General features: G+C 42.2%; 1 protein-coding gene across 6 annotated transcripts in view; it reads left to right on the top strand.

The window, feature by feature from the left end:
• Window positions 1–22233, top strand: part of elmo1 (engulfment and cell motility 1 (ced-12 homolog, C. elegans)) — a 104942-nt gene that overhangs the window by 62319 nt on the left and 20390 nt on the right. For all 6 annotated transcript variants that reach the window (XM_026157087.2, XM_026157085.2, XM_026157086.2 and 3 more), the window contains one exon: window positions 14084–14220. In XM_026157087.2, the coding sequence (XP_026012872.1) occupies window positions 14084–14220 (137 nt within the window). The remainder of the gene's footprint in view (window positions 1–14083; window positions 14221–22233) is intronic.

Here is a 22233-nt window from a genome sequence, read left to right as displayed (position 1 = left end):
TGTCCCCTTTACTGAGGGTGTTAGTCTGGGACACTGAACATACCATTAATATTTATGATGCAGCAGACTGTGTTTATGTATTTGTGAAATGGGAGGGCAGATAAGAATTGCAAAGGTGAACCCATAACCTGCAGAGAATGACCGATCTATCTGCGATATTATGCTCTGCTGACATGATAACGGCACATACGCCTGGTTAAAACATGACACGATGGCTTTATACATAAGTAGGCCATCGTTGGGTACAAGGTTTTAAAAAAAATGGATGTAGAGGGAATGAAAGGAAACAAGGCAAACACTGGGGACAGGAGAGAAAAGACAACATTTTGATATATTTTTATTTACTGAGCTCTAAATCTTAATCTTCTCATCCATCTCCGTCAGAGCTCCAGTAAATATTTGCTCAGTCTCACACTCTTTGAACATTGTATGAGTCCAATCCTTATGAGAGGATGCCACTGTGCCCCAGAGTACTCATAAGCTGCATTGCTTTTCTCCTGTAGTGAGCTAAGTGCATTTTCATACACACCCCATTAGCCCTGTGTATATTAACACACACTAATGAACGTACGAGTAGGACAAATGTAACATGGGCCTGGCAGGTGCTTAGAGAGTGACGGCTAGTCATTAATAGAGTGTGCGTGCGTGCGTGTAGCACTTTCCCCAGAGAGATGATGGTGGAGAAATGAGTCTTGGCTCTACACTGACATCATTTGGTTGACCTTTCGTTGGAGAAACAGTGAAATACCTGACACTAATGAGGATGTTAGAACTTTTCTCTTTTTATCAGCTTTGATGGTATTTAAGCCAAGATACTGTTGTGCGTTGTTCCACCAGTAACTTAAAATGTAACAGCGACGTTTCTCTTTATTGTAAGAGTTTGTACTGTGGAAAAAACTGTCTGTTTCTTGTTCACTACAAAAAAGTATGAAAACTAAGTCATGGACGAATAAATCTGACTCTTGACAGTTTGGAGGGCGGAGCCCAAAGGCCCTAATGTGATTGGTCACTTTCAAAGCGGTGACACCTCCACCTCTGTAAATGACAGACCACAGTGGTGCTAGAGATGGCAACGTTGTTTGGCCAGTTGGTAAATAGTTTTGGATAGGGCATCTAACATAGGTGGAGTTGCCATAGTAACATCACCTATTTAATTTAGGACTTACATTTTAAATTAAGTCTGTGGCTGTGAACATTTTTTTATGTTGTTGTTGATGTTTTGCTACTGTGTATTTTGTACTATGCTATTAACACGACACATTAACGCTAGCAAGTCTGGTTAGTTCTTAGAAGATTAACTGGTAGCTTGAATGTGTTTGCTAAATGTCTGGATAATTAGATGAATGGGTTTCAGATTTTTAGCGCTGACTTGCATCCTGCTGTCAAGATAAACTGTAAAAGCTTTGTAAAAACCTTGTTGAGCTTATAAGTTTTTATGCAGCCCCATCGCTACAGCCCAGTAGTTCAATCAAAGACTGAAAAACATGAAGAAATTTAGTAATGGCTGGTGTTGTTTTTTGCCAGCCATCTACATGGTGATGCTTTTATTATGAGTGTGCTGCTAAGCTATTTCACCACTCATCTCAAAGCACCACTCTGACTCCTGTAAGCACAGTTGCACACGAGCTGCTGGAACGTCTGCATCCATCACTGTAAAACAGTAACTTAAATGTTCTTGTGAATAATGTTCCACCACACAGTCTTAGTGCTGCAGAAGATAAATAAGAAATTGATACACTGAGAAAGCTGTACTCCCTAAAACTTTGATGCTACCGAGCTACACGCTGATGCAAAGCTGCAAAACAGGAAAAAAGTGTTCGCTTTTTTTTTTCTTTTTTCTTTTTTTTAAAAAAATCTGCTCTGTATCCCTTTGTGGATAAAGGCAGAAGAAAGAGACCGTGGATTAATGGTGACAGCAGCGACGTCTCTGTGGCTCATTTTCTCTCTCCATCTGTGTGAAATGCAAGTATGGCTCTGGCACGCAGACGCTCTCTTCTTGTTTTCTCACGAGGATGAAACGCGGAGGGATTCTGGATTTGCCGGGGCCTGCTGAAGTTGCCTTTCTTCCCTGCTCGCATCTTCAAGCGCTTTCATTCTAACCACATTTTTCTCACTTTTCTCAATTTTCGTTCTTGCTTTCATGCATCCTCCTTTTTTTATTTGTCCCTCTTGGTGTGTCTGAAGAACATCTGTCCCGCTCAGACTTGTAGTCCTTTCTCCTGCTTTTATGGTCTCGGTTGCTGTCTTTTCCCATGAATTTGACAAAAATGGCACAAGCACACCAGAAAGTAGCATTATACCATTGTCTAAAAGAAATACTATATAATCCACTCATGAATCTGCAGTGATAGTTTTCTTAGTCCTCGCTCAGGTGAACAAACTTTCTTCTATTCTGTTTTTCTATTCCACTCTATCCGTGTTTTGAGACCTTATAGTATTTTGCCTTTGTTGCTGTTGTTCAGATGTCACTGTACATATTTGATCTGCACAAAGGAGGCAAGCTTATATCAGCGCTGATAGAGCCTACATAATTCATAACAGCAGGTGTCACTCTCTGTCCTGCCTCCCAGTCTCTCTTTCTCAATTACTTCCATTAATACATACCTGTCCTGGCTCTATTTCTCCATTTCTGATGCCTCGCTTCGGATCCTAAAAGATTAATTGTCCCAACAGTGTTTCTGCTGGAACACGGGGCCTAATGGAATCTGTGTCTTTGAGACGCCGAGCCATGACTTCTCTCTCCCCGCTTAAGCCGGCCCATGGAATATTTATGAAGTTATTTAGAACAGGCCAGGCATGGTGAGTAATGGCCCTGCTTGGTGATTCACGGTGTGTCGTCTCTGTGCTGAGATGGAGAGCTGGGTGGTGAGGCATGGCGGGTCCAGGTAGGACGCACGCATGCTAGCAGACACGGATGCCAAAATCAAAAGGAGACCAAACCCCATTTCTAAGAACACAGAGAGAGGCAGACTGACGGTCACGTGATGTTCTTCAGGTTTGTTTCTGTGTCTTTCTTTAGAAAGCCATCAGCCAAGGTCAGAACAAAAGGCCGTGTACAGCACTTTGGTCAAATTCACTGTACATTTCAGCACATGAGCAGCATCGCAATAAGGAACATTTACAAAATTCTCTTAATTCAGTTTTGTTGTTTATATCGCCTCATCTGTGTATCTCTTACTTTAAGCAAAAATTTATTATACTGTTCATATATTTGCACCGCCTTCTAATATTCTAATAAACTCTAAGTGACGCTAGTTAGAGAGTAACGGGGCTGTTGTGATACATATGGCTAGTTGAGTCCAGTCACTCAAAGGTTTGTGTGTGGACTTGTGTGTATGTAGTATGTCCAAGCCCAGCAGGTGACTCAGAGTCATCCAAACTCATTAACCTCCCCTGCTGTTACCCAAAAAACAACACACACACTTCCACACATACACGTACAACCCTTGAGAGGTAACACAGTGTGAGATTAAAAGGCTGCTATGTGTTCGGACTGGGCCGCAGTGTGCCAGTGAGATGTAGTTTTTGCACACACTCACAGCCGCGAAATGGATATTCATGTTGGGACATGCAGCCATACACTCATGCAGAAGAGTAAATAGCAGCCACAAATATCATATCTCACATTCTCAGGCTTTTTAATCAGTCCGTTTCAAATGGAAAGAAACAGCTTCACAGCTTTAAAATGTATTCCATTACGACTTTATGGTTTCTGATTGTTTTCTATGGCACGTTAGTGTCTGTAGTCGCTATCTTTGCTATCTGTACCTTAACTAATTTCTATCCGTGAGCACATCTGAGGGACGAACGTGCATTACACACCATGTGGTGCATAAAACAGTAAAACAAGCACAGAGGACGCATTGCTCAGGGATGAAATTCTACCTCCTGCTCGTATGTCACACGCTGCGGGGAGGCCAACGCAGCATAAGAGCAATAAAGCCGTGCCAAATATTCAACAGTGTCACTACTTCAGAAAATCATATCAAACAAGAATAAGCTCAAACTTGCCACCGGTAAATGGTCCTTGAAGTATCCGTGACTCAGCTCGCAAGGTATTTATTTTCATCATAAAATGTTTCTGATATTCTGGAGATTTCCTAATGCTGGGATATTTTTAGTGCCTAGCAGCAGAGTTTGCTCTGCAGGATTGATTTGAGACTTTTGGATTATGTTTTCCAGCCTAAAACTTGTAACCTAGCATGAGTCCAAGCACATCAGAAGTAATCGATTTTGAGTCATTTCACTTTTGATAGCATTATTCACACTTCTGATTTGACGAGGCATTTTCCAAATTCAGCAACTTCTCCAACTACAAGTATTAAAGTGTACAAACATTAAGTTTTAGCTGTGCATTGACGTGGAAGCCGATCGTCAAATCACAGCTGCCACTGCAAGCCACCTCCTTTGTAATTCTCCCTCAGTGAATCAGGAGGAGATGATGGCAGAAGGATGTAAAGGCCAAGCGCAGAATCCCAAGTATCCCTCGAGTCATGACATGAGCATCTATTTGGCAGTCAGCAGCCACTTCTCACAGTTGTCAGTTGCAGGCTTGTGTTAACTGGGGGGAGGATAGCATTCTTCAGGGTTTTCCACTTCATAGCCTCGGGCATACACCAGTAAACGGATTGTAAATTTGAGAGCACAAACAACAACAAACTTGACAGATGGGTGCTTGAGAATCTCAATTTTTGAGCATCATTGGCATTTTCCAGAAACTCCCGTCCCCTGTCAGTTCTCAGCATGTTGTGATATACTAAAGTGGCTCAGTGGATGAAACATAAGCCAGCCTATGCAAGTGCTGCCGATCTAAATTTTGCTTGTATGTGTTTTTTGCTCTTGGAGGTCCTTGGATGTAATTTACCAGCAAACCATGCTCTCAACAATCTGTTTCCCCAAAAGACCTCTTACTGGCAGGCTGTCGAGGGTGAAATCAGACAATACAAAACCGCTGAGGTCTAGCGTCTTTATATAGTTGTAAAAGCACCAAAAGGTAGCTGCTGCGGAAGCTGAGAGTTACAAACGGGACAAAGTTTTCTGTGCTGTTAAAATGAAGGACGATGTGAATATGGTGTAAATGCACGTTTCTTTCCTATCAGATACAAAATGAGATCAAATGCAAAATTCTATCAGTGTAATCAAATATTCAAAAGAGGCCATTTCTGCGCTTGGAGGTTAAATTGTGGTTGCTAGCTAGTTGTAGTTTGCATGGAAGATGCAGCTTGTCTGCAAATATTTGGCATTTATTCCCCGAGCTGTAGTGAAACATGAAAAAGTACAACACGACCTAAACTGAGACAATATGGCTTCAAAGTAAAAGCAAAAGTTCTCTCTTTCCAGTTTGTGACACAGGTTTCACAGGTTTCTACCGCTTGGTGAGCAGTTTGCAAGTGTTTGCAGACCAGTTGATGTCTTTCATACAACCTACTCTAACTGAAGTAATCATGGGGCGATTTTCAGCACAGAGCCTTACCATCACTTTCACAGTAGTGACTGCCAGCAACCAGTTGTCAACCAGATGGGGAATAAAGCTTTTTTCCTTAGTGACCAGTGGGTAAATGGGGCTTTAGCAATCAATGAAACCAATTGGGGAATACATCTTTTTGACCACTGATTGCCAGATGGCCACTGCTGGGTCTCTAGGCCTGCATGCCTGGGGCGTTACGCAGCATTTGTTCCTTTCCAAAAAGTGAGGGCATTCCCAGATTAAAAGGAAAATGCACGTTATCGTTTCCACCTGACGCAGCTACAATCTTATAAGTCTATTATTTTTACTCGATGCACAGTACCTGTGTATGAATATGTTTCGTTCGCTCGTGCAGGCTGTGTTTGTGTGCATACCGCACTAATGCACGAACACATATGTGCATGTAAGCTGGATCATTTTCTGTTGTTTTGTAATGATTAACAAACAATTCTGGTTTTTTGCATTTGGACCGCCGCAGACAGATTGTGTGTTTGTTTACGTAAGCATGACTCACGCCATCTGAGATATTCCTTCAGAAGAATCTGGCACGAGGCATAATAGAGTGCATGGTTTAGCCCCCATATTTTGCATATTAAGATATAAGTTGTGTTTAGTACCTTTAATAATTGCAACCCAGGCACAGCAGACTCACAAAACTCACAGCTGGATGCAAGCCTCATTGTAGCTGAGAAAGGAAGTCTGTGCGAGCAGATGCTGTGAAATTTGTTGGATTTCTGTCTCAGTCCACAGCGCTGATGGATTCACTACATGCCTCCCTCTGTCTCATTTTCCTTTCTCTCCATCTGTTACCCTCCTATCCTTTGCTCTTCCCCTGTCCTCTAATGCTTCTTGACCATTGTGAGCAACACCACATGCTAAAGTGGTTTTGTTATGCAAATGAAAGCCCCCGAATTTCGAGGCTCCGACTTTTCCCTGTTTTTCATCCTTATCTAATCTGCATCCCTCCCTATAATGGCACAGTTGTTGTTGTTAGGAGATTCCAAATAAAACAAATGTAATATTTTGAACAAATGGTTTCCCGTTTATGTCTTGCATCTCTTGCACTGCCTCTTTTTCTTTTCTTTTTTTTAATCTTGCATTCCTGAGCAGAGCCTTGGACCAGCGACCCCCTTTCTGCTGGCATCCTTATTTAATGATCATTAGTTTCATGATTGAGATACTTTAATCAGAGCAGAGCCTTGCTGGTCTGGCCCAGATATTGTAAAGTTTTTATTGTTATTTCACATAGATTCCCGCCCCAAAATCTCATTGACCGTGCATTTGAAAGGGACACACTGACCCTATAACATTTGGCAGGGTCTTAATAGGCTCGTAGGATCATTAAAATCCCTGCTGAATTCATGTAGCAGTCTAGCACATAGATGGATCTACAAAAGCTCTCTCCCCTTAGATCCAGTATATTAGTAGAAACGCTATGCTTTGATGCATATAGGTTAGCTTTGATGTGTTTATTTTAAGCCTGATATCCATTACTTATGTGGTTTTAGTGACACTGTGCTGTAGAAATACACAGTCATGCAGCCAGCTGTGGTTTGCATCTCTGTGTACCTGCTGCTTTGGCATCCTGTACACTCACGCAAACAGTGACTGGATCCGAAAGATGATGCTGACGCTGCTTGCTGGACACACACACATACGCATGCACACATTCACACATTCACACACGCTCTCCCCTCATCACAGTTGGACATGAGGCCATGCTGGTATTGTAATTAGAGTGGGGATGACACTTTTTGCTGTGTATTCATGTGGCATAGCTGCAAGGTGACTCTGAGAGTTGTTGTGCTTGCTTTGTGCACGCTCACAGACACGCATGCACACAAACAAATACACAGCAGACCTTGACAGATGTCAGGATGGCATTCAGCCTCTGTCTTCCTCTCACACATGCATAGAGATGTGCGCTCATTCTCTTTGGGCAAATGCTTAGTCACCTCCCTCATGTCCACGACTCATCTGTTTGGTCGCCAGTTGAGTAATTAGCTTTCAGCCGATGTCACCGAGTCCTCGGAGTGATCACGTCGAATGGACTCTAATAACATGACGGGTGATGGCGGCGTACACACGCAAACGCGCACACAAGTCCACTTTAGGAACGTGACAGTGACCCTTGAAAGCAGCCCACGTCCCAGAAGATGGATGAAAGGAGAGGAGAACTGCCCAAGCCCCCTGAGTGGCCTCGTCTTCATGATTAAATTTGTTGATGTCGTGGAACATCACTGTACCGATGTGTCTAATTTAGTCTGCAGCCAATGGCTTTGAACTCCTCTCTGCTGACAGAACTTTAACATCCTATCAGTCAGGCCATGAGCTACTGAAGCAGTGTTAAAAAAAAAAAAAGTTCACATACGCCTTCGAGTTGTGATTCTGAATTATACATTTTCCAGTATTTTATAATATTGCTTTCCCTTTGGTGAAAAGAACTATAAAAATATCAACGTTCTTTTAAAAATTCATTCAAAAAGCCTACACTTGCTCCTACAGCACCAGAAGTCTACTTATTATTTTATTACAATTGGTATAGATGATTTAAAAAGAGCCGATGAAGATGGTGCGTCTACACAGATGGCAAAACAATGTAGCAAAAACGTGTCAGGAACAAGTGGCAGCCTGTGAAGCTGCAGAGTCGATGCAGACGTGTCAAAAAGTGCAGTTCCTCAAAGGGCCAGAGATGTGAAAATGCCAAGGCTTACAGCAGAAATAAATATGCTTTCAGCCTGGTACAGAAAAAAAAACAAAACTTGTCTCAGTAGCCAGACAGCTGCATGGGCATGAATTTCTTTTAATAACTCGCTCGTTTACATTTTTAATGGTTATGCATCTTTTTAGTGGCCGGTGGCTGCAGACGCAGGTATCTGCAGATATTAGCTGTCTGCTAAGTTTCACCTCCGCTAATTGGAGTCGCTGAACTGAACCTCATGACTAAAAAAACGTGTTTAGGGTGCTGGTGAATTTTTCATGCAGTTTTCTAAATAAATGGCTTGCTGTGCATTTACTGGAAATAACGGACTGTCCGAGAAGTGTGTGCTCCAGTTTTTTTACAGTAGGTGAAATTCTATACTTATTTATATTTAGCACTAATTAGCAGGTATGTGTCGGTCCAGTGCACCTACACAACTGTGAGTGCTTTGCGCTTAGCAGGCAGACTGATTTGCTAAAGCGGAGGCTTCCACAAACCAGTCTGTGCGGTCTCTATTTGTATCGTGCTGTTTTGGTTTGCTTCTTTTTTCTATTCTAACTTGAAAGCTAAATTTATACCTTCAGTTCTTTCTTGTATATTTTGTCTGTCAGCTGTCGCTGTCTCTTCATTAATCTGAATGAGATCAAAGCTGTTATAGGGGCCTCATCTTAAGTTGCAGAACTTCTTGTTTTTCCTCTCTGGTTTTTCACAGCAATGGCTTTTTGTTTTGGGTCATTATCTGCATGCCCAGATGTTTCTGTCTTTCAGATTTAATAATAATTTGAAGACCTACGTTTAGCCAGTGATGGGTGTTACTCTCTCTCAGTTCATCAGTCCTTCAGCTAAGCTGGACGTCAGGGTGTCTGTCCGTACCGACGCAGTTCATAGAAATCATTGTTTCTCCTACAGTTTTGGTCAGAATTGAGCTATCATGTCACTGAGCTTCCGGTTCTCTTCGGGATTTCAATGATCTGGAAAAAATAGCTTAACAGGCAGTGATTGAAACAGAGCATAGAATTGTTTGCATAGCCTCAAGCAGGAAGAAACAGGCATCAGTCACTACAAAGGCAACTATCTGTACCACCAAAGATGCTCTTTCATCATTTTCTGTTGAAAAAAGTATTGAACCAATGTTCTGCTGACCAATGTGAGCATATGGTCAAGCATGATTTAAATGAGCCATTATAGTGTCCTGTTACTTACTCTGAGCGATACAGGCACTGAACATCTGTATATGCAGATGGATGAAACACACACAGGACAAGGAATACTCATTAGAGCTGGGTTATAATATCACTCCAAGTGTCTGCTGTGGCCCCATATGCTTGGCCAGAAAGAGTCATAAATTGTGACTTTAACTGAGTATGAGTTCACGGCCGCCCTGCTGTTTCAGACTGTGTTTAGCCAGCTACAAGCAGAGTTCAGTATCTGGGTGTGTGTTCAATGATGTGAGTCTTCACAAAGTCATCAAAATATAAACTCATGGTGTAATGTACTTTCAAAACACACACACACACACACACACACACACACACACACACACACACACACACACACACACACACACACACACACACACATATAGAGAGAGAGAGAGAGAGAGAGAGAGAGAGAGAGAGAGAGAGAGAGAGAGAGAGAGAGAGAGAGAGAGAGAGAGAGAGAGAGAGAGAGAGAGAGTGTGAGTAAAATGTTACTTGAAATGTGAAATTTACACTAACTTTCTTAATGGAAAAAGACCAAAAATCAGTTTTTTTTTGGTAGAATACAGATGAACTCTTAAGTAGGAAGTTGTTGTTGTAATGGTCTGGACTTTATTTGTTTTACTTTTTTATTTTTAATTGTGGGGTTGAATTTAACCCTGAACGTGTGCATTTTGACCATCATCCTATTGCTTTATTGAAACAGCAACGAGTGGATGAGTCACCCCTTTAATGGTCTATTTTACTCAAAATGGGACAAAATTATGGAAAATGAACGTCTTGCTTTAATAAAAAAGAGCTGAAACCAGCAATTGAGACATTAAACTCAGTAAGAAAATTTTTACTTTACTAACTTTACTTTATTGATTTATATAGCACTCTTCACAGGATAAAAAACAAAAAGTGCTTCACAATAACATAAAACAGTACAATTAAACATACAGCACAAATCTAATTAAAAGCTAGTCTAAATAAGTGAGTCTTAAGATGATGTTTAAAAGAATGAATACAATCCAGGCAACGTAGAGATGGAGGGAGAGAATTCCACCGCTCTAAAAGATCTATCACCTCTGGTTTTAAAACGTGCTCGGGATACTACCAACAGCCTTTGATTGGATGATCTCAGGCTGCGAGGTTCTAAAAGATCAGAAATATAGGCAGGAGCGTCATGATTCAAAGCTTTAAAAGTCAGTACTAAGATTTTAAAATGAATCCTAAAATGTACTGGAAGCCAGTGTAATGAGCGTAAAAATGGTGTAATGTGCTCTCTTGACTGACTGGAGGAGGTGAAGATTCTTTTTGCTCAAACAAAGACAAAGACTGTTACAATAATCTAAGCGAGAAGAAATAAAACATGAATAATCATTTCTAACTCAGATTTAGACAAAAAAGTTTGCAGTTTGGAGATGTTTCTTAGCTCAAAAGACGTCTTAGTGGAGCCGTAATTCAAGTGAGAAATGGGATCGTTTACTTATAAACTTCTATCAATTAGATTGCAACCAGAAGAGTCGCCTCCTTCTGGCCATTTGAATGAATGCAGATTTTGACATTGGCTTCACTTTTCAAACCTGGAGGCTTGATCCAGTCTGTTTGCTGTCAAAAGTCAGACTGAAATAAGCCGTTCGCGTTGATTCCCGGCTCTGATTTCACTTGCAGCTGTTGAGAGTAGTTTTATTTTTTTTTTATCATCTTAGTTGATTTTGCTACTCAGTGCAAGGCAGTATTGTAAGTGATTAAAACGTGGATCTTATATGACATAAAATCACAATTTCGATCTTTACTGTATATTTATTTTTTATATGGATACAACTGATCGTATCACAGCTAAAAACAAGTCTCTCAGTAAATTACCTTGGAGTATTCTCAACATCCATTCTAAATTTTAATTAAAAGTTTATTGCGTGACTCTGCAGGTTTCCCCTTTTAGAAGGACATTTTTAAAAGGTAGCTCCATTCACCAGTACTCCTTAATGTCAGGTCAGTAATGCCAGCCTGTGCACTGAAAGAAGTTTTCTAATGGATTCCTCCTTTCATGCACACAGCGTGATGTCTCTCAGCTTCAAATCGAGGTCGTGTGCATGATTTGAGACGAGCAGTAACAAGAAGCTAAATACTACTGTACATCGATTTCAGCTGCATAGCCCCTTAAGTCAGAATAATGGGCAATACAGTTTTATTGCGCCTCTATTTTCATTTCGTTATTGTGTTCATAGTGTCACTCAGAAAAATGCTAAACCGCCGCTCTGGTTAGGGAAAAAAACACAAAGGTTTGTTAAGGCTAGCAAGGCTTAAAGCTCTAGTTACCTAATCATGGCAACAAGACTTTGCACTCACACAGTTCCAGCTCCATTCAGGTGGATAATTTTAAGTGCCTTTGTGCAGTGTTGAGAATGATTCAGTGGCATTTCAGCTAGCTGAAAAAAGGGAAGTACTAAATTGTTCAGCATTTCCCTCCATATGAACTACAGCACTCTGCAGTCAAAAAATCAAATATCAAAAAGCTGAAAACAGCATCTATATGTAAACGTGATGTATTTAAATTCGAATGAACAGACTAAGGATCGCAGCCATTTCTCTGCTACAGTCGCATGAGAACCATTTAAGGCTCGTTCCTAATGTCGATTAAACGGCATCTTAAAGTGCACGTTTTGGTGTTTTGCTTTTTCCCACTTACCCTAAGCTAAGTGTGTTTGTATTCAACCATCCGCATTCTGTAAGCATTTGGATAACGGCGCTCTTTATAACCATTTGGAGCCATCCGCACAGTGCCATGTTTTACTTTCCCCCCTTAGCATCGGTGCTTCTGGAGGTAATAAAACCACCCTCGACTCAGCACGCTTTACAAAACCCAGAGATGGACAAATCTCTGCAGCATCACACCAGAGAGCTCGCTGTCTGTATCTCCAGAATAAACCTTGACATGTAATTCCCCTCACCTTGGCACCTTGGGGCTCTGTTGGTCCTATCAATAAATAACCCATTTAGCTCAGAGGTCACTTCAAACTTCAGCCTTCCCGACACCTTGTGCTTGCCAGATTTAAAAAAAAAAAAGGGGGGGGGGGCTGTACTTGATTATTGAGGGAGTTTTTGTAATCTGTCCTTTCTTTTTTTATCTCTTTCCTCTTCTTTTTTTTTTCCTGTCCCCGAGAGAAAGACTGTAGACTAAGCAGGTAGTCAGCATCTGTTTTGGCTCACCTCTATTAGCTTCCTGATTGACTACTGGCACGGGTAACACATTTCCCCGGATTCCCCTCTCGCCCTCCCCTTAATCTCGCATCTATCGCTTCAAATCAAGGCTCAGGTCGCTGTGCCCGTGGGCTGAGGGCATCACTCATTATACTGTGAAGTTTCAATTGCAGCCTGACCCCTTCCATCCAATTTCATGGCTGCTCCTGGTGGGCGAGTGCTCCCGCTGCTCCATTCTGAAACTCTTTAAATGAACCAACCTTTGGCTCAGGGCCGCCACTCATCTCAGCAAGACGAGAGGGAGACGAATTTAGTTCAAATGAATGTCAAGCCTTGTTATTGTAGCTCTTGGTTAATGCGGTTTGGGCACTCAAGAGCCTCGGCTTTCTCTCTTCCCTCTCGTTCTTATTTCGTACATGCTCTCGCACAAATGGTGAGGATTGAAATGCTTCAGTGGGCCGCTAATAAAAAAAACAAACCACCTCTGGCTTTGGAAAATGGAAAGTCTCGACGTAGTCCACTTGGAGCCGTTTGCAGGTCACAGTTTGCCTCTGAGGGGCATTTTTGTGTTTGAAGTTGATGAGTGGCGAAATTTTCAATAACACGCAGTTTTGCTTCATTGGGAAACTGCATCTGTTTCTCTGTAGTGTTTTTCTTTTTTTTTCTTAATGAAATAACCTTATAAACACGTCAACTTCCTGCCACGTCTGCAACGCTGAAGCAGACAATCCCTATCAGGCTTCTTAGATTTTCTCTAATGAACCGTGTGTCATATTCCATAATATTCTGTCGCTAGTGGAAATTACATTATTTTCAAGGTGGCTCTTTAATATACACAAACCTGATGATTCTGCTTTCACACTTAAGCGTCTCTGTGATCATCAGACACATTTGTCAGTGTAAAGCAGAACCTTTAGTGTATGATTTTATTTGTAATGTTTCTAGCTAAGTGATGTTTATTTGCCGTGGTTGTTTTGTGTGGGATGCCCGTCCCAGTGTGCTTCTGTCAGGTGTCTCGACTCGAGCTTCAGGCCACAGTCCTTAATTGAAAGGAGCATTTGGGTTAAAATAAATGCACCTTTGCTTTGCTCAGCAACTGGCTAATCCTTTGGCATTTTGTTGTGCCTGAGGCTATCTGTTAACAAACAAGATCACACTTTTTAAAATATTTATAAATCTAATGATGAGTTCAGTGGTACCAGAAGTCACAGTTACAAACAAAATATCCAGACTAATGTAAGATGATTCGCTCTTGTGGTATTTGCACAAAACAAGCTGTTTGCCAGGCATCATGTCAGGATATCAAAGATGTTGCCTGAGCCGTCTTCTAGTTAGCGTAGCTTAGCATAAAGAGTGGAAACGGGGCCAACGGCTAACAGGGTCAAGCACACATACAGACTGTATATAAAATGTCATGTATGTCATGTTTCTGAGCTTTGTTTTTATTAGTTAAATGCAGCATTATTTGGGTTTAGTCAGATTAGAGCTATCTGCTCTGTACTTAAGAATCTGTATTTTTTGTGTCCACAGCCAGTGAAAACTGCCATGACTTCCACCCCATGTTCTTCACCCACGATCGCGCTTTTGAAGAATTCTTCTGTATCTGCATCCAGCTGCTCAACAAGACCTGGAAGGAGATGAGAGCCACAAGTGAAGATTTCAACAAGGTATGCTGCGTGCGTGTGTGTGTCTGTTCTTTTTCTTTCTTTCTTTTGAGGGAGCAGGAAGGTTGAGATGAAGACAAAACATCACAGTATTCATGAATATTATTGGGCCTAGGTTTTGGTTTTGTACTGAGCTTTCCACATAGATGTGTCACAGCTGGAAAAAGCAAGTAAGTGTGCTTGTATATTTCATCATTACTGCAAAGTTCATGCACAGCTCTATTTATTCATTAAGCATGGAGACCTCTTTAGTTTATTACCCCTCAGGCACAAAAAGGCTGATGGGGGATTGTCGACTAAGTTTGTGAATACAATTAGTCAAAAAAGAGGCGACATAGGAGCTTCAAATTGATACCCTAGATGCCTCTACTAAAAATCTCAGATGAGTTTGAATGTCATTGACCTTGTTTTCTGAAATCCTTGTGAATGCAATTCTCTAGGAGGATTTTGAAACTGATACCACAGGTGTGCCTACTTGGAGGCCGAGGGGTAGCACTGCCTTTCGCCAGTATTTTCCTACTGGGATTAAGAAGTGGATTTTTTCATTTAAATAAGAGGAAATCTGGTGTAAGGAGCATCTTACAAAACTTAGCGCACCACTTAAAAATGACAAACCTAAATGCTGCAGTTTTACAGTTATCCATGCTCTTGTGATACTCATTATTCCAACATTTACCCAGTTGCACTCAGTTCAATATTCTGCAGCAAGGCTGCTCACTAAGACCTCGTATAGCTCTCATATCACGCCAGGTCTGATGTCGTTACACGGGCTTCTGATTAAATTTAGGATTCAATTTCAGTTCCTCCTCATCTATAAGGCCTTGAGTGGTCTGGCTTCAGAGTATATCAGTGAACTATTAATGCCATATATCCTTTTAGACCCCCTGAGGTCCTGTGAAGTGGGGGCTGATGATGGTAGCCAGTGCTAAACTGAGAACACAAGGAGGCTGTGCACCCCACTGCCGGTAAATGTTGCTAAGATGCGTTTATTTCTCGTAATATGTAAAATAAAACTTAGACACAAAGGGCTGAAAGATGTGACGGATGTGAAAGGTGTGATTTCTCAAACAAGATGCCGCAGATTTAGAAAGGAAGCTTGCACACATGTTGGAATATTTTTCCTGCATTGTTCTGCTCTGGTTCTGGTATAAAACATTAGCTTTCTCTGTTGGCAGAGAGAGCCCATATAAAGGCCCTACATCTTCATTTGGGGATCAGTGGAGTTTGGATGAAGATGACATACTTCCTGTTAGCTGGCTAATGTTGAATCGGCTCACACGGGAAATTTATGTAGGTGCATGGCCAGACGGTGTTGGTAATGAGGTGTTTATGACAGATATTGTATGTTGTGAAGTCAATTGGGCATCAGTTGTAGCAGACAGCAGATGCTCTGTGTCTTTTCTCTAATTTATCAAAGAAGTTACGATTACGTTACAACGTCAAATGCCAAACCGGTACGAGCTTTACCACTGAAGAAACCAGCCCTTATTTCAGCTCCAAGGGTAGATGCTGTGTGGTTCACTCTACCATAAGCAGACACACACTGTGCTGCATAATGGTGACACTCTAACTGTCAACTCAGACCTCAAGCGGCCCCGAAATATATCTTCAAAGTTTGTTTTTGGTTGAATTTGAATGGAGTTGGTGTGCATGAATAATTGCATCATCTTCAGGTGTTTCGTCGCAGAGTCAAATGATGGAAGACGGCAGTGGGAGTTTCATAAGCCGGTCTCAGTGTCAGCGCAAATGTAACTCGGTGTTCAGATGGAAAATTGATGGAAAACTCTCACGTTCAACTTTCACAGAGGAAATGAGAAGTGATATGGAAAATGTGTCGGTGTTGTTTCCAGACTTGTTTTGATCCAATGCGAGAGGCTTTAGGAAGACACCGTGTTGAGACCGAAACAATAAAAACCTTGTTGACTCCTTTTTAGCATTCGAGCAAATGTCAAAGCCACCTACTGTCGATTGATGTGCTCACCAGCAGCTGTGTTTTTATCTCCAGTTAATTTGACAGCGTGATTGTCCTGCTGTTGTTTTCCATTCACAACCGAATGGAAAATGAGTGATTTTCAGTGTTACACAAGAGATTTGTTATGTCACCTGATTGTCTAATAGACTGAAACTTGGGCTTTATTTAATAATAGACACAGAGTGATGGAATAATCTCCTAATTGACACTTATTGTAACACCACAACTGGCTAGTGATCCTGTTACCCAGTCCCCTTCCCTTCACATCGTTCACTTGAAGCTAGAATCAGTTTCAACTGATAGAGACAGAAGATGCTTACCTCCCCAGCCTCGTCTTTCATTGCGCATGACTTTGAAATTCAGCAGTAGCTGTTGATAGTAAAACCATTTGGTCTCAAGGACTGTGTGTCAGCTAAATGGGGCGTGTGGAGGTCAGTGCTTGCATCCTCTGCTTATTTCCCCTATGACCTTAAAAGGAAGCCTTGAGACATCTACCCCACCTGATGATATTTAAAAGTTGTCATTTCTACCTAATTTGGTAAAAAACGATCTAGTTTTTTGTTTTTATCTGTAGCTGAAGCAAAAGGATAGAGAAGAGGAAAATTCACACTGGGAAAGCTCAGATCCTTTTAAATGCAAAGTCTCAACTTGCTCAGTTTAAAATCAGAACGTGATACTTTGAACAAGAACGAAACAATTTAGTGGAAGCAGTTTATCCAATATATCGCTAAAAGGCAATAAAGAAAATTACAAATCACAAAAAATTAACATTTAAAGTCATAAAAAGCCTTTTGAATGTTTTAAACGTATCTCTCTGACAAACGTCTCAGTACATGAGCCCGCTGATCATTAACACCGAGAGATCTACTGCAGTAATTCAGCCAATTGCAAAGAGGCATGGTATTAGCATTTGGAAAATGTCTTGTTTTTATTATTGCCTGTGTTTTTAAGGAGTAAGAGTAGGAGAATTTCTTTAAATGAAGAGTAAAGGAGCAAGAAAATGTATAGTTTGGAGAAGGCCAGAGACAAATTTTCTAGATATGTCCTGCTTTAATTCAGCTGCTTTCTTGCAGAGAGTGCAGGAGGCAGGAAACATAATGGCCACTGGCTACCTGCGCTATTTTCTCATGGACGTAATGAGGCATTGCGTGAACTTTGTGTACGAGGCAGCTCACGGCGTAAAGACCATTTAATGCCGTGTGAATGAGTCAGACATTTGCTTTCTCACATGCAGCTCTGCCGAGTGATGTGGAGTATATGGATGCAGATTATCAGTCTTTGTTGCCGTTTGTCTTTATCGCCTATGAAGGAATGATTTTCACAAATAAATAAGTAAATAGCAGACATTCAAGCCCAGGTACGCTCTCTTGAACAAGCAGATATGGCTGTGCTATAAAAGGACCAGCCCGTACCTATAGTGTGTAGATGTGTGCCACAGCTCCAAATGTGCACACAGTATATAGGAGGGTATATCCTCTTTGGAGAGGACGCATGGATGTGTGGGTGGATAATTCCATGTGTCAAGTGTAATTCTGAGGGCGTCCACTTTAGATAAGGTTCCCATATGGCTAGATGTTCCTGTAGGTTCTACATTTGCCAGGCAGTCAGCTTTCTGAAGTGCTGAATACTTGTTGGGGGAAAAAAAATCCTTGGTCAGGTTTTGTCTACGTTTGGATGTGAAGTGTGTGAGTAAATCTCGATGGTTCTTTCAGTGGCTGCATCTTCACGCTCGATGGAGCATCTGCCCAGTACACACACACACACACACACACACACACACACAAACTGTGGATTTAAGCTCATTTAAGACAAAGGCACAAGGCTTAAAAGAAGCTTAAAACACTATGGCGGTTAAGCCCGTGCACACAGCACCACTGCAGAGCAGCTGTACATTCTGCCTTATTGGTTTTTTGGATGTTCAAAAAAAAAAAAAAAAGACAAAACATGAGAGCATAAAGGCGTGTGTGCTGTGAGTACATGATGTATGTATGTTTAATAGAGGCAAGTCTGATGCTCCCAGGGCACAGCGCCGACCGTCAGCAACCGTTTCCCCTGTTTCCATAGCAACCGCTGTTCAATTACCTCTGCTGTGCTGCACTACTCTGGCTCTGTGTCGGTAAGATGGAGCCACTGTGCTGCATGCGTGCATGTGTGCATGCGTGCACGCTTGCGTTTGTGTGTGCGACAGCATCTATCAGAGACTGTCTTGTACAGCTGCCTGTCGTGCCTTCATCCAAACGTCTGTGCTGTGCGCCGCTCCTCTTCCTCCTCTTCTCCACAGGAGTGGGGAAAAAAACACCTTCATCTCTCTCTCTCTGCTCAGGCTCTTGGAAAAAAAAATCCCTCAGTGATGTAGCGGCTTGCAGCCACTCACAAAACCCCTCCTCCTCCTTCTCCCCATCTCTTATCCTTTCCTCCCTCCCTCTTCGTCCAAACTGCTCTCAGACAAACACACACACACACTCTTATCATGTGATCCACTTGCTGCACCACGATTGGTGTCTCTGATCGTGGCGTGTGTCCAATCAGGGCATAAGCCCCGAGATCAACCTAAGTGAAGCAGAGCAGCCTGGCTGATGCTCTTAGAGTCACAGAGGGAGGGAGGAAGGCAAATACAGAGGCATGCAAAAATATAGTAGAATTGAGATGGGTAAAGTTTTATGAAGGGGAAGAAGGCAGGGTTTTTTATTTTTAAATTAAAGAGAACATGCTGAAACAGCGAGTGAAGCAGGAAAGCTGATTTAGTAGGATAAACAGATTCGAAAAGGCAAACCGGAGGTGGTACACAAGCTGTGTTGACAGACAAGTCTCCCCTTATTGTGGCTAACGCTAAAGCTAACTGTCCACAGTCAGCTTGACTGCTCTTCCGAGGAGCCATCTGCTCCCTCCGTCCGTCCTTCCGTCCATCCCTCTCTCGCTGAGCTCTAAAAACTCCCGTTTCCTGGCAAAAGCACGAGGATTCGTCAGCCACTGTGGAGAGTATCACACCACGCTTGGAACCATGGAGGTGACATGTAAGTACTAAGAATGGAAATGAGAATGAGAAAGAGAGGCTGGTTTGCAATTAGCCTGCACGGATGGGGCGAGGGGAGGTGGTAGTAAGGGAGGAAGAGGGACTGTTTGTGTTGTTGCCTGGATGCGGAGGAGGAGGCGGAGGATGGAGAGATTGAGGAAAGGAGTAGAAAAGGCAGGCATAGATGGAGAAGATGGGACGGGGCAGAGCGGCAGAGAAAAGGGGAGGGACAGATGGGGTCATGTAGACTCGGCGAGGCGTAAACAGGTTAGACCGGGACCCAGATCGCATCCTTTTCATTAACAGACACACACTCGGTCACACAAATATAATCTGTCTTATAAGCTCACACCCACAGCTACGTACACTGCATGCGCACATTTCCCTGTTCACCTACCCCCCCATTAGACTCCAGGCATCATCTGTATTCCTGTTCGAGTGAGTGTGTGTGTGTGTGTGTGTGTGTGTTGGGGGTTGGGTTTTGTTGTTGTGAATGGGATTACTCCACATTACCAACACCCACTGTTTGTCACCAGAGGAATTCAATGCCACTACTACTGCTCTCCTCTACTCCACACTGTCTCTCTCAGCCTTGGATGAGCTTCAACCAGTGTTTTAGCCAGAGGGGTTTGACACAGGATTAGAGCGAGGTCAGCCCCAGACTGTAGAGCAGGCGTCTGTGCAGTACTGCCAGTACCTGATTTTATTTGTTTGGGACACAATGCAGAGAGGATTGCGGTCACATGTTGTGCTGCTCACCCTATTATTGTGATGATGGATAGCATCTTAGCTGTCGGGTGAACTATAAGCTGCTGAGGTTAAAGCTGAAATGATTAATCAGAGAAATTAATATGCTGACTAACTGAAGTTAAATCGAGAACTAGATACTTTAGGTAGTTTGTTAAAGTCATCACGCTTTTTGAAGTCTCTTAAATGTTAGGATTTGTTGCCCTTTTTTGGTGCTAATGTACACCAATGCTATATGTAGGATGTAGTTCTCCCTCTTCCTTTCTGCAGCAAATCATCAAACTTTGACATGTTATCCCAACTACCCTCCCCTAACTCCCAATTGGTTCCTGCAGATTGCTGCCCCTCCCATGGGCTGGTTGTGCTGGAGGTTTCTTCCTGTTAAAAGGGAGTTTTTCCTTCCCACTCTCACCAAGTGCTTGCTCATAGGGAATCATCTGCTTGTTCGGGGTTTCTCTGCATTATTGTCGAGTCTTTACCTTACAGTGCCTTGAGTTAACTGTTGTTGTGATTTGGCGCTAGAGAAATAAAATCAGTAGTATTAACATCTTTCAGCTGCTTCTTTATTCACAGGTTTTTGCCATAATGGATAGATCAGCATGTTTGATTTTACACACATGTTTCCGACATGACCCTTTCAGGGAACTGTACCTTTTCCCAGTCGGTTTTTGTTTGTTCATTTAATTAAGAAAAATCCCTGTCTTCTACAATGGTTTCCTGTAACTAGTGAACACGCTGAGATATCAATCTGAATTTTGAGGCATGTGTTTGAAATTTGTCTCGAACAATCAAGGGTCACGACTTAGTCTGCGGCCCAGTTTGGTAATGACTGATTAAAGTAAAAGGGTTTTACCACAACCAATACACATTTCTAAGCACTTCAAAAAAAATGTCTCCCACACAGCATGAAACAGTCAATTAAAAGTCCATCTATATTTTTGAAAATACGCTCAGTCAGTGTGGGATTCTCCTTAAATCATGCTTGTTTATATGTTTACATTTCAATTTTCTGTCATATTTTTTTTGAGCAATTAAAATAAACATGCAATACTGAGCCACTCTAGATTTACCAGAGTATTTCTTGCCAGGGCCGGGATTTATGCCAGCTGCGTCCTGGATCGAGCTTCATTCTGAAGTCATCAATTCTCAGAACGAAAGCATTGCATGTCTTACTTTAAATCAATACTGGAAATGTTTATTTGCAGTTTCAGCCCTGTTAATGATTGTATTCTCTAAGTGACAAGCCGAGCTCTATCACGAAATCCATGTGTCTGGTTATCGGTGATCAGTAAGCTGAACGAGAGACCTCGAGCGTGGTGAAGGTAGCACTTCAGCTAAAGCCTCTTTTCCTTTTTTTTTTTATTGGTGTTTGACATTTCTGTTCCTGCCTGTGGTGATATAGAGGAGAGTAGATAATCTGCTTTGTTCAGCCATGTTGAAGAGTGACTATCCCAAGTGGGATTATTCACATAGCAATCCCCAAAAGCCCTTGGTACTGTAACTGCAGTTCAGAGAGCCTCTCATCAGCCCAACCCTGATAAATCGCTTGCTTTTTTAGAACATAGAAATGTGGTTTTTAGCTACTATTTCAGCTTTATTTAATGGTGCAGATCAGCTAAGGCCGCTTAATGCAAATCAATGCAAATGATTTCTGACTGTGCTCTTTAGCAAGCGGACACTTCTTTCACTTTGCCAGAAGGTTCCCATAGATGCATGCATACTTGATTAATCGAGTGGGTGCCGGTGCGTCCAGTCAGAAGTGATGTGACAGTAATAATTGTGAGTGCAGGTGACGAAGGCTTTGGGCGAGTGCCATGTTTGGATTCCAGAAAGCGGCTCGGGACAGTTGGTGAAAAGTGCTCGCACACACCACCATCAATATGCCAACAACTGTGACCGCTGCTGTCCGGCTTTGTATGGAAATGATACGTCTGATGGCGAAAGGGCACCTCCCCCACTCCTCTCCCACAGCGAGACCCCTCCTCATTTTGTTATAGCACACTGGCTTTACGTACCTCAGCAACTCTGCAGATGTTTACGTTCCTCTTTCCTTCCCTCGATTTCTTTTTGTCTTTCTCTCTCCTCCTCCTCCTTAGTCGTGTCTCTTGACCCCTCCCCTTTCTCCCCCTACACCACCACCACCACCTCTATTGTTGAATTCAGACAGGCTATTTATATCTTTCTGCCTGGCTGCTTCACCTCCCACTCCCTTAACAAGGTTTTCTTTATTGTTTTTGCTTTTTTGGGTGCACGTGAAAGCGAGCGCACACATGTGTGTTTGTAA

This window comes from Astatotilapia calliptera, chromosome 22, assembly GCF_964374335.1.
Source record: "Astatotilapia calliptera chromosome 22, fAstCal68.1, whole genome shotgun sequence".
NCBI lineage: Eukaryota > Metazoa > Chordata > Actinopteri > Cichliformes > Cichlidae > Astatotilapia > Astatotilapia calliptera.
The sequence above is the reverse complement of the archived record's forward strand: the minus strand, read 5'-3'. Positions and strand labels throughout refer to the sequence as shown.